Source organism: Equus quagga, chromosome 4 (assembly GCF_021613505.1).
Source record: "Equus quagga isolate Etosha38 chromosome 4, UCLA_HA_Equagga_1.0, whole genome shotgun sequence".
Lineage (NCBI taxonomy): Eukaryota > Metazoa > Chordata > Mammalia > Perissodactyla > Equidae > Equus > Equus quagga.
Window position 1 is genome coordinate 84,568,157 of NC_060270.1, and position 14,042 is coordinate 84,582,198.

General features: G+C 34.5%; 1 protein-coding gene across 1 annotated transcript in view; it reads right to left on the reverse strand.

Moving 5' to 3' along the window:
* The window catches only part of LRP1B (LDL receptor related protein 1B), a 1,825,183-nt gene that overhangs the window by 606,179 nt on the left and 1,204,962 nt on the right, over positions 1-14,042 (reverse strand). Inside the window, exons 24-27 of the mRNA XM_046659286.1 lie at positions 12,387-12,584; positions 10,666-10,870; positions 2,289-2,453; positions 1,757-2,001 (exon numbers count right to left, since the gene is read on the reverse strand). Of these exons, the coding sequence (XP_046515242.1) occupies positions 1,757-2,001; positions 2,289-2,453; positions 10,666-10,870; positions 12,387-12,584 (813 nt within the window). The remainder of the gene's footprint in view (positions 1-1,756; positions 2,002-2,288; positions 2,454-10,665; positions 10,871-12,386; positions 12,585-14,042) is intronic.

Sequence of the window (14,042 nt, forward strand, 5' to 3'; positions counted from 1 at the left end):
ATCATTTTCCTTCCCATTCTATGAATTCGCTAGGGGTCATGTCAATCCAGGCAAATCAGAGAGTCAGTTAGTAAATGAAATACATTGATCCCTATGTTGAGGGAGAGGAACGATGTAATACACAGACCCAGGACATTTTTCAGGTCCAATTCATTTAAATTACTCTAAACATAAAAATTACAGTTCCTACAAAACACCAAATAGTCTGAGGGATAAAAATATATGTATATGTAATTTTACATTTATAAAAATTAAAAACAATCCTATAAGTGTTTGTCAGCCAGATAGAGTTTTTGCTAATGACTAGATATTCCTCTATGCTGAAGGAAGTTTTTAGAGAAGAGTGTCTTTTTTATTATACAAGAGGCACATTTCTGGTCAGAATGAAGATTTCTTGCCTTATTTCACTTATTTAAATCCAGTGTATTTACTGAATGCTTACTAAGCATAAAAATGACTAAGCTAGATTTTCTCCCTTCAATGTCCTTATGCTTTGCAGGTTTGTAGTATGAAAGGAGTAAGGAGTTAAGGGTGATAGAAAAAGATTAAAGTGATTGCTCACATAGCCCAGGGTGTGCAGAAACTCCCATGTGACAAAGAAGGATCAATTATATAAGAAAATTGAAACTGAGAAATTGCAAGTATCTCAGAAGAGAACTAGATTCAATCAGACTATGTCAGACAGAGGGCACAGAAAATTTTACAGATGAGGAAATTTTGGTAAAGAGAAATGGTATTGAGAGAGAATGAAAGCCAAGTATTGAAGAAAGACAGAGAATAGCCATGAAATTTATAGACCACAGAGGTGACTATTTTTAGCTAAGTCTGGGAGAAGCTAATATAACATGAATTTAAAATAAGGCTTGAAGTGTCCATAAGACCAGAAATGCCAATGAAGTGGAAGATCTGCTTACTCTACACTGAAAGACGGAGAAAATGTATCCTCTATAGGAAAGAGCTTGTCATCTGAGAATAATATGTCTCAAATAAAAATATGCTAATCATGACGGAAACATAATTTTCATTAGAATGAGATTTCCATTGGTTATGACACATATCATAATGGGGAAGAGTCAGGCAAGAGGTATAAAAGGATGAGCTAATGTTACACTGAATGGTCATGAATCCCAGAAGAAGAAAAAAAATAAGAAATGTGAGACTTAAAATTAAGAAGATTTGGCAAGGATTGAGTGGAAGAACCGAAATAAAAAAACCAAGATGGAGATTACTACTGAACCAAAATGTGGACTACATGGGGAGAGGTAACACACATGTTCATAAGAACTCAGTTTTCTTAAAACGGAAAAGTTCAAGCAGATAATTGATCCTTTCTTATGCACCGTTCCTTGTCCTCTCAATATACTACACAGAGACTACTTGGGGGCTAACACAAATGTGTCCTTGGTCTTCTCCTCCAATTGACTGATCATACTTAGGTAATAGATTTCAAATCTGAAGACAACTTCTACAACTTCCCACAGTATCTTTTATTGATGCAATAGCAGGGACTATGAATTTGAGGATTGATGTAAAACTGTTAATTTCTAAGATTTCTCAATTTATTCCTATGTGAAATAAATAAAAAGGGAAAGAAAAGACTCCTAAATTAATTAAAATAGAGGCTGGAACACTTTCATCATACAAAATATATAAAATATTGATAACTGTTAATTTACAGAAGTTATTTTACAGTTTGAATATTATATGATTAAAATGAAAATACTTTCTGGGTGGTTAATTCATAACCAGCACTTACCCTGTGGCTGACGACTGGGATGGTATATCTGAAGGTCAAATGGCTGTGCACTGGTTTTCTGAATCACGCTGACATTCTGCCCTGTCCACTTATTGGCTTTTGAGAGTGTGTTAGTCCTCCAGTCTGTCCAATAGACCTCGCTCCCATATAGAGACACAGCAAAGGGATGAGAAAGGTATTCATGGCCTCGGATGATTTCTATCATGCCTGTTCCATCATAGAGGGCTGAATAAATAGCATCTGACCTATAGAAATACATTGGTAGTTTATCAAAATTCATTCAAATAGTCCAGTGATATGCTCATATTAATTAGATAAGTAACAGAAAAAATATTCTATAAAAATATTTTATAGGCCTGTATCTGATTTGTAGAAAGAAAAAAAGCCATCATAAAAAAAAAACAAACAAAAATCACCACCAATATCAATATATATGTATACACGATACATGCATGTCAGGACATGTTTTGATTTTGTCAATACTATCTGAGGAAGGTAACAGGAAATACAGAAAAAAAGATCATTTTTAAACCTGGCATCTGTCCAAACTATCCTTTTTTCAAAGTGGTCCACAGTTAGTCCATTAGGCCAAGCCCCGGTTTTCATGTCTTTATAGATGGTTTTTCTCCCAGCACCACTCATAGAGGCAGATTCAATGCGAGGAAAATTGGCATCCCAATCTGTCCAGAAAAGAATTCTGAAGAAAAAGAAATATTGCTATTGTTTCAGTCAGTCATTCCACAAACACTTATTGAGTATTACTGTACGCTAGGCCCTGGCTAGGTGAACAGTCACAAGAGAAACGGACACATTATCTACCCTCACGGGGCTTAAAGTCCGGTGAAGACAGACTAAATAAACACATGAATATATCACTACTGCTGCTGAGATATTTTGAAGCAAAATTTTGTTATGTAATCTAAAAGCTGAGGAGAGCCGTATAAAAAGCAAGACAAACAAAATAAACAGCAGATATAAAGTTCCTATTGGGGCGATTGGAGGAACAGAAATGAGGTCACATGTCAGATATGAGGAGAGTGAGAAGGAAAGGGGAAGAAGATGAAGCTGAACAAGGTGATCTTATGGGTCTTGTATGATAAAGCAATTATTTGAGATTTTATTCCAAGGGAATAAGAAGCATATTTAATGATATCATATATAAATGGATTATAGTGAGGCAAGAGCGTGGGTGTGTCAGATGGTTATTTTAAACGACCAGGTAAAGGTGATAGTGGTTTGGAGTCGTGTGGTGGCAGTGGAGAGAAGTGAATGGATTCAGGGTATATTTTGGAGATAAAATTACCACGACTAGATGATGATTGGAAGTAGAGAACAGAATTATAGGTAACTGTTCGTTTCTTGTTTCAGGAAACTCAGAGTAAGGGCAAGGAGAGAGTGTGCAGAGAATCCATTAAGTGATATGGGAAAAATGGAAGAGGAACAGACTTTAAGAGCTGGGAAGTGAGTGTGGATGAGCGTGGATAGCAATCAACAGTTTAGTTTTTACTTTTTTGATCTTGAGTTTTCAAGACATCAAAAAGGAGATGTCCAGGAAGCTGTGTGATATGCCAGGGTAAAGTTCAGAGAAGGCAGGGCTGGAGACATGAATTTGGAAGTCATCAGTATGGAGATAATATTCAGATTCACACGAATAGAATAGATCATATAACAGAGGATATAAAGAGAAAACAGAAGGAAATCATGCACTTTGATATATGCAAACAGGCAGTTGTTAAAACGCAACTTTTTATATGTTAAAGAGAGTAGCTTCGTCTTTGTTTTTGTTTTTGTTTTTTTTTTTTTTTACCAAATGCTATTTATAACTCCACAAATTTATGGTGCACAAACAGTTCCACAGAACACGCATTAAGTGCTGCATGTCATGCATTTGATTTCTAAGGCTATTAGGTAACGGATGGTTTATGTTTAATTGTCAGTGGCCTAACTGCTGATGTGTGTTTCTATAGTATTTACAATATAGTTACATAACAATTCCACAATCATTAGAACTAGCTAATATTTCTTGAGAGCTTACTATATGCTAAGAACTATTTTCAGTGCTTTATATAATAGATGGTCTCATGTAATTGATCTTGAATCCATGGCTAAATTTATCCATGTTTTACAGGTGAGAAAACAAGCTTAGAGAAGTTAAATTACTTGACCAGGGTTACGTAGCTAGCAAGTGGCAGAAGGAGATAGGAAACTAGACAGTCTAACTTCTGTTCTCATGCTTTTAACATATAACAATTTAATGTCATGTCACTAAATACAACAATAAAGGGAAAGCAGCTGATACAAGAGTAGGAGCATGGCTGGTAATCAATAAATGGTAGTTGCCTTCTCCACATTTGTAGTAGAACTCAGTGAGTAGCATGGAGATTTGGGAAGGGAAAATGAAAAGGACTAGAAAGATAGTTACAGTCCAGTAAAATTTCCTATTATCAGTTCTGACAACATTTTGGTGAGAAATGGTAAAGTTATTGGCAAAAATAAATTTTGTCCATCATCATAATTATATTTAGTCTTGCTATTTTTAGATTCTTCCATTATTTTGAATGATCATTTAGTATAAGAATTTGGCAGATTACTTTGGAAAATGAAATAATTCTCCAGAACAAAATTAAAAATTGAATTCAACCAGTCTTCTTAAAAAAATTTATTATGTTTATTTAAGGAAATGTGCACTGATGTAAACTAAGTATTCACCATGACTTCAATTTTTGAGAAGTATACAATCTCTTATAGGACATGGAATTATAAATATGAAATGATTAGAAGAAAATTCAAAACATTATATAATAAATTTAGTCAGTATGTGTGCTAAAGGAGTATGGTGCACAGAGAAGTCAGATATTGACCTTCTTGAAAAGAGTGAAAGTTCATATACAACTTAAGCACTAGACATTGAAAAAATGTTATTAAATGATTGTGTCCATCTTGAATAGTGGCAATGTATGTTTTTCTGTTAGACAAACTTGGAACCAAGGTTGGGATCTGTCTCTTACTCAAGTACACTTAATCTCAGACTCCTTTTTCTCATTTGTAAATGAAAACTATAACAGTACACATGTAGTAGGGAGCATTTGAAGAGTTAATAGATATAAACAATTTAGCACACAGGATGATTAGCACATAGAAAAGATTTGTGTTTGTATGTGCATCCACACATACATATTCATAGAGAATATCTTTTAAAGGCAAAATTTCAGTATTTCCAAACTGTTAAAGACATGGATAGAGAGAGAGACAGAGAAAGACAGAGACAGACAGAGAGACAGACAGAATGAGAATTAACACTAATGTCAATGTTTAAATGTTACAATAGCATGTATGTGAAGGTAGATTAGTTTTATGAAGTAAGCATGAGACAAAACCATGAGAAAAGGATTTAGTAGGTCATAGGATTGGGTTTATCTCATAGAAAGTCTCTCAAAAATGAGTTTATATTAAGAAAAATGTTTTAGTTTCATGGGCAGCTTTAGGAGTTTCCATAGCCCTGCTGGTGGGAACACATCTACAAAAACAATATCCAAATTATTCATTGTTTAGCCACCAACATTTAATAAATTAAGTAAACCATTGGGAAAGGATAAAAATGAACACTAATATGGCAGAGGACAATGTATTGATAATTGTTGAAACTGGGTAATGGATATGAGGGAGTTTTTTATACAATTCCTTCTATTTTGTGTATTTGAAAATTTCTACGTAAAACGTTAAAAGTGTAACTAACTCAAATAAATAGAATTTTTTAAATGTACCAGAAGACATTTATAAAATCTTATTGTTAGGAATCTTTTTCTGAAAGACTAATGTTTGAAGATAAGATTGTCTTGTATGAGAAAATAGTAACTATCTGGAAATATCAACATGAAATAACATATATTGCTTATATACATACGTATTGCTTATAAGTTATTTCATATATAATATGTTGCCAGTTAAATAGACAATGGAACACCTGTTAATTAATAAATAGCTGGAAGGCTCTTCAGTTAAGTAGCTAAATGTCTTTCTTGAAGACAATGAATATGAAATGGATTATATGACTCACTTCAAATTTAGTTTTGGAAACACACATCTTTTCACTGACACCAGTTGTTATTTGTCAGCTTCTCCTTAAACTTAGAATAAAAAAAAATAAAATTTAAAATAGAAACAAGACCAACATAGCATCAATCAAATTTATGGTGAAACCTTGACAAACAAGGTAGCGAGATCTAGACAAGGCTGTACTTTGCACCTGGAACTGATGACCCAAAGACTTCTGGAGCCTTGTCTTTTGCCTGTATAACAAATGGAAAATTGGTGTCTCCCTGGTAATTTTCTACCTCGCTCTGCTTTATGTGGTTACTGCAATTCCAACTCACATATCAATAACCGTGAATTTCTGCATTCTCTATATGTAGGTTTACCAGAAATGGGTACTGTGAACTCTCAAATACGTTTCCAGTGAACAAAAATATATGGCTTGGGACAATCTGAGGAATTCTAAAATAAGTGATCCCTTTATTTCTTCACTGAACATAGCAACATTGAGTTGTTTCTTCTGTAGTGGTCACTGTGGTCCTAATCTGTCATCAATTCAAGTGGGAAATTTCCAACACTTTTTATAAAATAACTTGTTCTAGAATTAGTTCCCCTAAAAACGTTCTTAACCTTGCCATAAGTCAGTTTATAATCAATTTTAAAAGTTGATTTCAAGGATCATTGTTTCATAAAATTCTAGGCACTCTTTTGTATACTTAACAATATGATATTTTAAAAGAATAATTTTTCTCTTATTGCTTCCTTTTTATGGTTAAAATATATTAACATTTCAATGATTGTATTATTTCTTCAAGTATACAAAGACTGAATATCTCTTCTTGCAAGACGTATGGAAATGTTCAGCCACAATTGCTTTTAAAAAAGAGAGTACAGTCAACTGATTCTCCAGTTCCTGCATTCGCGGGTTAGTCTGTATCAGGATTGAATTGGGTCAATGGACCGTGAACAACTTGTACCATTACAGGCACGAAAGGGCCATTATCATCTATCAGGTCAGGCAGCAGAAGGTGAAAATAAATGATCTTGGCAGAAAAAAAGAGGTTACTTATCTATAATCTTTAGGTCTTCTAAAACCAACAGCGTCTTTATTAGTTTTGTTTAGGAACACTCCCAGAAAAAATTAAATTTTATTTAGATGTCTCGCTAATCTTCACAATCACTATATCTGATTCCACCAGATTATAGCAATTGTTACAGCAGAGTCCAGTTATTACGACAAAGGAAAACTAAATACCAGGAATGGAGCAGGGAGATGCCATGCAGTTGCACAAGCATAAAGGCAAGGAAAGTTTAGGAACTGAAGGGCACGCCCTGTAGATTCTGAACTCCCTGGTGCTTGTTACTCCCTAATAAGAAGCTTGATGTTTACAGGAGATTCATGTACTTTTTCAGGTCACCTTAGCTATAAGTGTATCCCTTTAAAATGGAATGAAGGAAAAATGGCTCTTAAGACTCTTAATTTACCATCTTGGAATGACTTGTCACTTGCAATACTGGGTCAAAACCCAGAATACTGAAGGAATGTGGCATGGAGGCAAATATGTTTTATAATGTAAAATGAAGGCCAGTGGATTCTGTCCTGAGGAGGCGAAGTAGTCAATTAAAAACACTTCTTTTTTGGCGTCTGTAAAAAAGGTCACAAAGACCTTGATTGCTGTAGGAAAGCTGCATGATTTAAACATGTTTTATGGGGCTAATATTGTAGCCTAATTTTTTTGTTTTCTCAGCTGTGCTTTGGAAGCAAAGCGTCAGGTTGCAAACTTTTTTTTTCATTTGTTATTGTAAAAAGTTTATAGTGTGACCCATTAATGGTTTTTTACTTCGCTCTTTAAGGTGTATTCTTAGTTCTGGTAAGTCACATGTAAACAAAAGTCTATTTATACCTACGCATTAACTTATGGAACAAGCATTTATTGAGTACAATTATATACGCCAAGAGCGGTGAAGGATTTCACAGACTTGGAAGCAACGTTGCTTGCCTTCAGAAAGCTTACTATTTAGTAGGAAAGATAATAGCATTTACACAAACCATATTTCTCAAAAGATTATACAGTGAATTTATCCTAATATAAAAATCTTCAAAAGAAACTTAAATGTCCTTAGAACTCCTATCACTTTTAGTCACAGCTTCCTTATATATTTTATGAATAATTTGAAAAATAGGGAAAATTTTCATGGCTTTTTTCTGAATATGTGAATAGCAGTAAGTTTAATAAATCAACTGAGTTAAATTATTTTTCAGTGTTGCTTTTTCTGTGCTTAGCTTGGCTTTGCAGGTCAATGTATGTGTATACTTATTTTTATGATGCTCTCAGCTTATCATATGAAAGGTCCAATGTTTAAAAATACCTATGAACTTTTTATCAAAATATCCAATAAACCCAAAAATATTTTAATATTTGCACTACATTTTAAAATTTAATTGCTCCAACTGGGCTTTAAGGTGTTTACACATACCTCATAGCTTAATCATGTCAATCCTCTATAAAATAATTTTTATGAATAAAAATCCTATCATATCATGATATCCAAACATGTTAACCTTTTAATTCATTACTAGAGTTGAATGAAACAGTACTGTCATCTGAACTTTGGTCATTTATGCCAGAAACAATTTTACAAGTGTTATTTCTTCACCCATTTTTAAAAATAATTTATTACTACTGTAATTATCTTCATTAGCCTCACAATTTTATAGTAGCAATAAGCAACAGAAGGCACCAACTTTCTCAGAAGCATTGTCAGGTTTTCCCTACACAGAGGCTAGCGATCTGTACTTTCAACTCTTAAAGGATATTTTATTTCTGGAGATCCACTTATATCACTGAAATGGTGTCTGATATTTTCATTTAAATTGTAACTGTGGGTTGTGCATCCCTGTGTTTCTGTTTTCTTTTCCTCCTCTCAGGTTGTGTATTCCCCAAGCAAACTGAGAGAAATGAGTTTATCCTAAGCGTTGTCAGTTCAAAGCTATAGAAAATGAAGCTTCAACTCCCAGATTCACTGCTTCGTTTGGTCAGAATATTTTCAAAATTTTCATACACTGGGAACTTTGGTTTTTGATTTCTGTATGCCATTTATAATTTCGGAAGCATTCCCAGTTTTCCTATCATGTTGGTATACATGCTGAAACTACAACTTTCTCCAAAATCTCACTTTCCCTTATATAGAAAGTTTCTCATGCAGATAAGATGCTGGTAGAACTTAGACAGGTTTAATAGCTGAAAGTTTCACACCACTGGTTGTTACATTGAGGGTAAAACCCCTGTTGATGATAAACTTTTGTAGGAAGTAAAGGGTCAGGATCAGCAATCTACTTGTAACCTCAAGAACAGTCTGTTTAAAAAAGAGAATTTCTTATTAAACATAGCACACCTCTTCCTGGTGAATTGTTATTACAAGTGGTAATGAGTGAAATGGGCAAAGGGTAAAGTGTGTCAACTAGAGAACACACCTCTATGGTAAAAGATACAGCTACTGCTCTGCACATTGTTGCCAGATCTCCCTATGTTTTCCAGAGAAACCAGAAATCCAGCATTGTATGCAAAACCTCTCAATATTTCAATTTTGGGCAACTAATTCAAATAAAGTTAAAATGCTGTGGAAGGTAAAGCAGACGCACCAGTGAGGGGTGCCGGTTTGGAACCCTGCTCTAGACAAGCTGCTTCATCCTTTAACTTCTGTGTCTGAACTGAGGAAAAGGAAGACAAACAAACTTCCCAAGCTATTGATTTCTGAGTCTTGGGCATAAACCAGAGCACAAGCCAGAGAGCTTGGCCAGCAAGCTGACTTAGATACAATGTGCTCCCTTCTCTCTTCTGCATCTCATTAAACTCCCTTCTGGCTGACTCCCCCGCTCACTGGTGCTCCCTGGAGTTCGTATTACTTAAGGTATAGAGCCAAAAAAGAAAAATTCCTTTCTACTATCCTTTAGACTTGACAAGAGTTTTATATTTACAAAATAATTACCAAGGAAATAAATAATGAACAGTAATAAAGTATTCTCACATTTATCAGTTACATATTATCTTCTACATATTTACTATCTCCTCAAAAACAACCTGATGATAAAGATATTATGATACCTGATTTACAAAAAAGAAAACTGAAATCTAAGGGAAGAAAACACACTTCAGTAGGTTTCCCAGAGAATAAGTGACTGAGCAGGAACTGGAACCCTGGTTTTCTGGCTCCAAATCCAGGGTCTCTCTTCTGCTCTTTCACAGAAACACACAGCGGCACAGTGCAAGCAATAACCTGAGTTACTCAACATTTGACCTTGTTTTCCAGAATCATGTGCCTTGTCTTTCAAATGTCCCCATAGTCAGCTTCTCACCACTGGACTCCTTCAAGCTTCTTCCAATTTTCTTTTAAACTAACTCCAAGTACATGCAAAATAAATAAAGGGTGAGGAGATGAACGTCTGTGACTGTTTGGACCAAAGACTGGCCCTGTGGGTTGCAACCATTAGAAACAATTACAGCAGCTCTTTGGCAGGTCAAAGAGAAATTCATTAAGTTACTGCTTCAAAATAGAATTGCAATAGCTTCCAATAGGGCCTAATGCCCATATTTATGCAAAAGACATTTCTGTCCTCTAAAATTACCTATGTAAGCAATCCTATAACTAAACTTGTGGTGATAAACTTAAACTGGTTGATATATATACAATTATATACATATACACACACACACACATACACACAATACATACACAATTATATATATCCACACAAATATATACGTGCACAAAATAAGCACTTTGATTCATAATTTTATGAGCTAGTTGAATTCAATATTAATTTGAAAGATTATTATTTACGCCAAAGTGAATCTGTGAAAGGCAAATTTCTTTACCCATATCTTGGGTCCAAAGCAATGGCCCTGGGGTGTTCCATGGCTCCTGCTATTAGTGTAGTTCTTAAAGAACCATCTAGTTTGGCCACTTCGATTTGGTCCAGATTGCTGTCTATCCAGTATATGTTGCCTGCTATCCAGTCAACTGTCAGTCCTTCCGGGGTAGCCAGGCCATGTTCCACAACCACTTCAATCGCACTGACACCTACAAAAAAGGGAAAACCAACACTTGTACCCATTCACGGAACGTGTTGAGCACAAAGGAAAAGGCCTACTTAGTAGCATTACAAAGTCTTTAAACATACTAACTTTGAGAAATATAGTGCAAAAGTTATTACCTGGCACAGAGGAAACCAAGAAGGTTCCAAAGTTAGAATTACTGATCATTCCCATCAGAAATTTTTCATCTCTTAAATCCCTTCAGTGACAGTAGAATAGAATTTTCAAACATCTCTGAGCTAACAACAATGTTGAGATTGCAAAAAAGTTATTTCTTGTTTTTGACTTTTTAGGCAGAACAAGGGATTTGGGGAATAATAATGATGTGCTGGTTAAAATCAGCGCAATTTAATTCAAATGTTGATTTTCAGGGGTAGAATGAAGAGAAAAAGTCCACCTGGGGCAACACGCATTATTATAGCTAGTCAGCTCTTCCTCTTTTTTGAAGCATGACAGATGAGATAGCTTTACTGCATTTAACCTTAAAAAAGACAACCTCAAATCACAGTCTCCCACCCCCTCTGGGGTCATAAGACTTGCAAGATATAACACATTTGCAAATAAGAGAAGGCATTAGTGTGGTCTAAATAAAAATAAGCAATTTGGTAGTGTCCACCAATATTCTTATATTTCTATTCCTTAGTTTCTTTTGGAATTTTTAAAAATTTTATTTTAAAGACGCTTTTTCTAATAGGATAACTCTTTGTAGTTTGTGACATTGCCAGTGTTTTCATGAGATATTTTAACAGTGTGTTGTTTTTGCTTTTTTTTAAACAGTTAACCATCTAAGCTCATGGATCTAAATCCATCTTTTGAAATCAGTGTCCTGTAATATTAGACAGGACACAAATTCACACATTATAATTATATTGTGTGTTTAAATATTACCATTTTTCCCAAATTGCAAAGGTGACTTAAGGAAGAATTTAGATTTTGATAGAAATATCTTGCTTTTGGAATGCTACACAGATCCAACATTTTCAAGAGAATTATTTTCAGGGGAATTATTTCAAGAGAATTATATTTATCTCAAAGCCTTACTATGTAAGAAAGGGGTAGATTAGTAAAAGAGATAAGTTAAATTATGGCAAAAATATTTAGCTGGTATTAGCAGTCTTTGTAACAATTCATTATTTCTTGGAATTATGCTGAAAGATGGTAACACATTAAAAAACACATTAAAAGTTATCTTAAATCACAAAAATATGACTACTAATCTGCAGAAGGCAGTCATTTTGTTCTTGTCAATAAATTTCCTCACCAAATGTACATGGAAAAGTCCACACTTTGAAAATGGAATGAATTGCAAAGGCCTTCACCGCTCCCTTCCCCCAACATGTGTTCACATATACACTTGATATCCTTGGTTTTACATACATGAGTGAGGAGATAAAGAACCAGAGGCCAAAGATTAATCAAAATTCCTTCTATTACGGAAGTTTCTCTGGAATTTTCAGTTAAAAATTAATCTAAACATTAAGTCAAAATTATAATATCTGTACCTCCACTTTCAGAAAGCTTGCCTCGGTATATTCTGTCTTCTACAACATCTGTCCAATAAAGTAAACTTTGATTGAAGTGAAAATCAAGTGCTATTGTGTTTCTTAATCCAGGAACAAGTAGACTATAGTCTCTTTTATGAAGATCAATCCTTCTGATCTCATGGCGAATAGAAAAGATGATGAAAGCTTCAAAAGGATCTGAAAATAAATTTATTTTTAATAGGCTTGTGAAAATATTTATATACTTTTGTAAGTGGAATAAAATGCTTGAGGTCAAAATCCATTTATTTAAAAGTATAATTTATTATATAATTCTCTGTATTAAACGAGTAATTTCTTTTAATCCAAAATTTAAAAGAAACTTCAAAAACAAGTTTACATGTATTCATTAAAATAAGATATAAATGACTTTTTCTTCCTTGGATTTCTATATACCTGATTCTGATTAAAGAACACAAGAATTATTGCCATTCAAAGACAAAATTGGAGATTTTCTGTTTTAGGGGAGTTTCAGCTGACAGTCCAAACCTCAGAAACATCACTATAGGAATTGCTAAGAGTTGGCTAAAACTAGTTGTGCTACTCTTAACCCATCACATGCCCTCAGATCCATGAAGGAGAGAGAGCCAACAAAAGAGGATTTCTATGAAGAGAGTTATTGGATTTATAGTTAAGAAGTGCTCCTCACAAGAGGGAAGATGGTAGCTTTCTTCACAGTCCAAGAAAATCATATCTATACCATTCCCACACTAGTTTTTAAGTCTGGACAGTGCCTGAGTTGGAAGAAAAGAGAGAAGCTTTGAAAACAGATATGAAGTTAAGGTTTCATATTCCCCTTTAGGAAAACTGATTTTCCTATCCTAAGTCTAGGCACATCCTCTGGATGTGAGCTGCTATAATCATCCCTGTCCACAGTGAGTGGCTGAAGAGGTGGATGTGAGACCTAAGTCAGGCTAATGGGTTTGTAAATTTCCAGAGAAATCTTCAAGCTGGAGGGAAGAGTCTCATTTCTTCCAAGGTCACATATCTCCAGGCCAAGTGTTGCCAGTGTTGATGTCCTTGTAATTTGCAGAAGTCTATTTGTGATATTGCAGTAGAAGAGAAAAAGCCGCAAAGAATGAGATAGTGATGACCTGGGGAGAGACCTTGTCCTAAGGACGTTGAAATCCATACTTCCAATTATCCCTAAGACTGGTTTCTTTCTTCAAATCTCCTATTAGTTTTCCATGCTTTGAATATGTAAACCAATGCGTTAACTCTTTCAACTTGATTTGAGCTGGGTTTTTGTCAACTGCAACCAGGTTTACTATTCTTATTAATCCCATTTCCTCAAAGAGGTCTTCCTTGATCAGTTACCTAATAAAGGTCCATCACCATTATTCTATATTACCATAGCCTATTTATTCTCTTTGAAATGTATTTTAACACCAGTATTTACTTGTTTGTCATCTATCTTCCTCACTGGATCATAAGCTCTGTTAAAACAGGGATCTTGTCTGTCTTGCTCATTATGATGTCCCCAACACCTAGCATCAGGGAAGACATAATTCATAACAGGTCATAGATTTAGAAGGGTGCTAACCTAAGCTGGTTGTCCTTGGTGTAGGGGTGTCACTTGCCATTTTGTTTTCAATGGACATGAGTCTACTTTAGGAA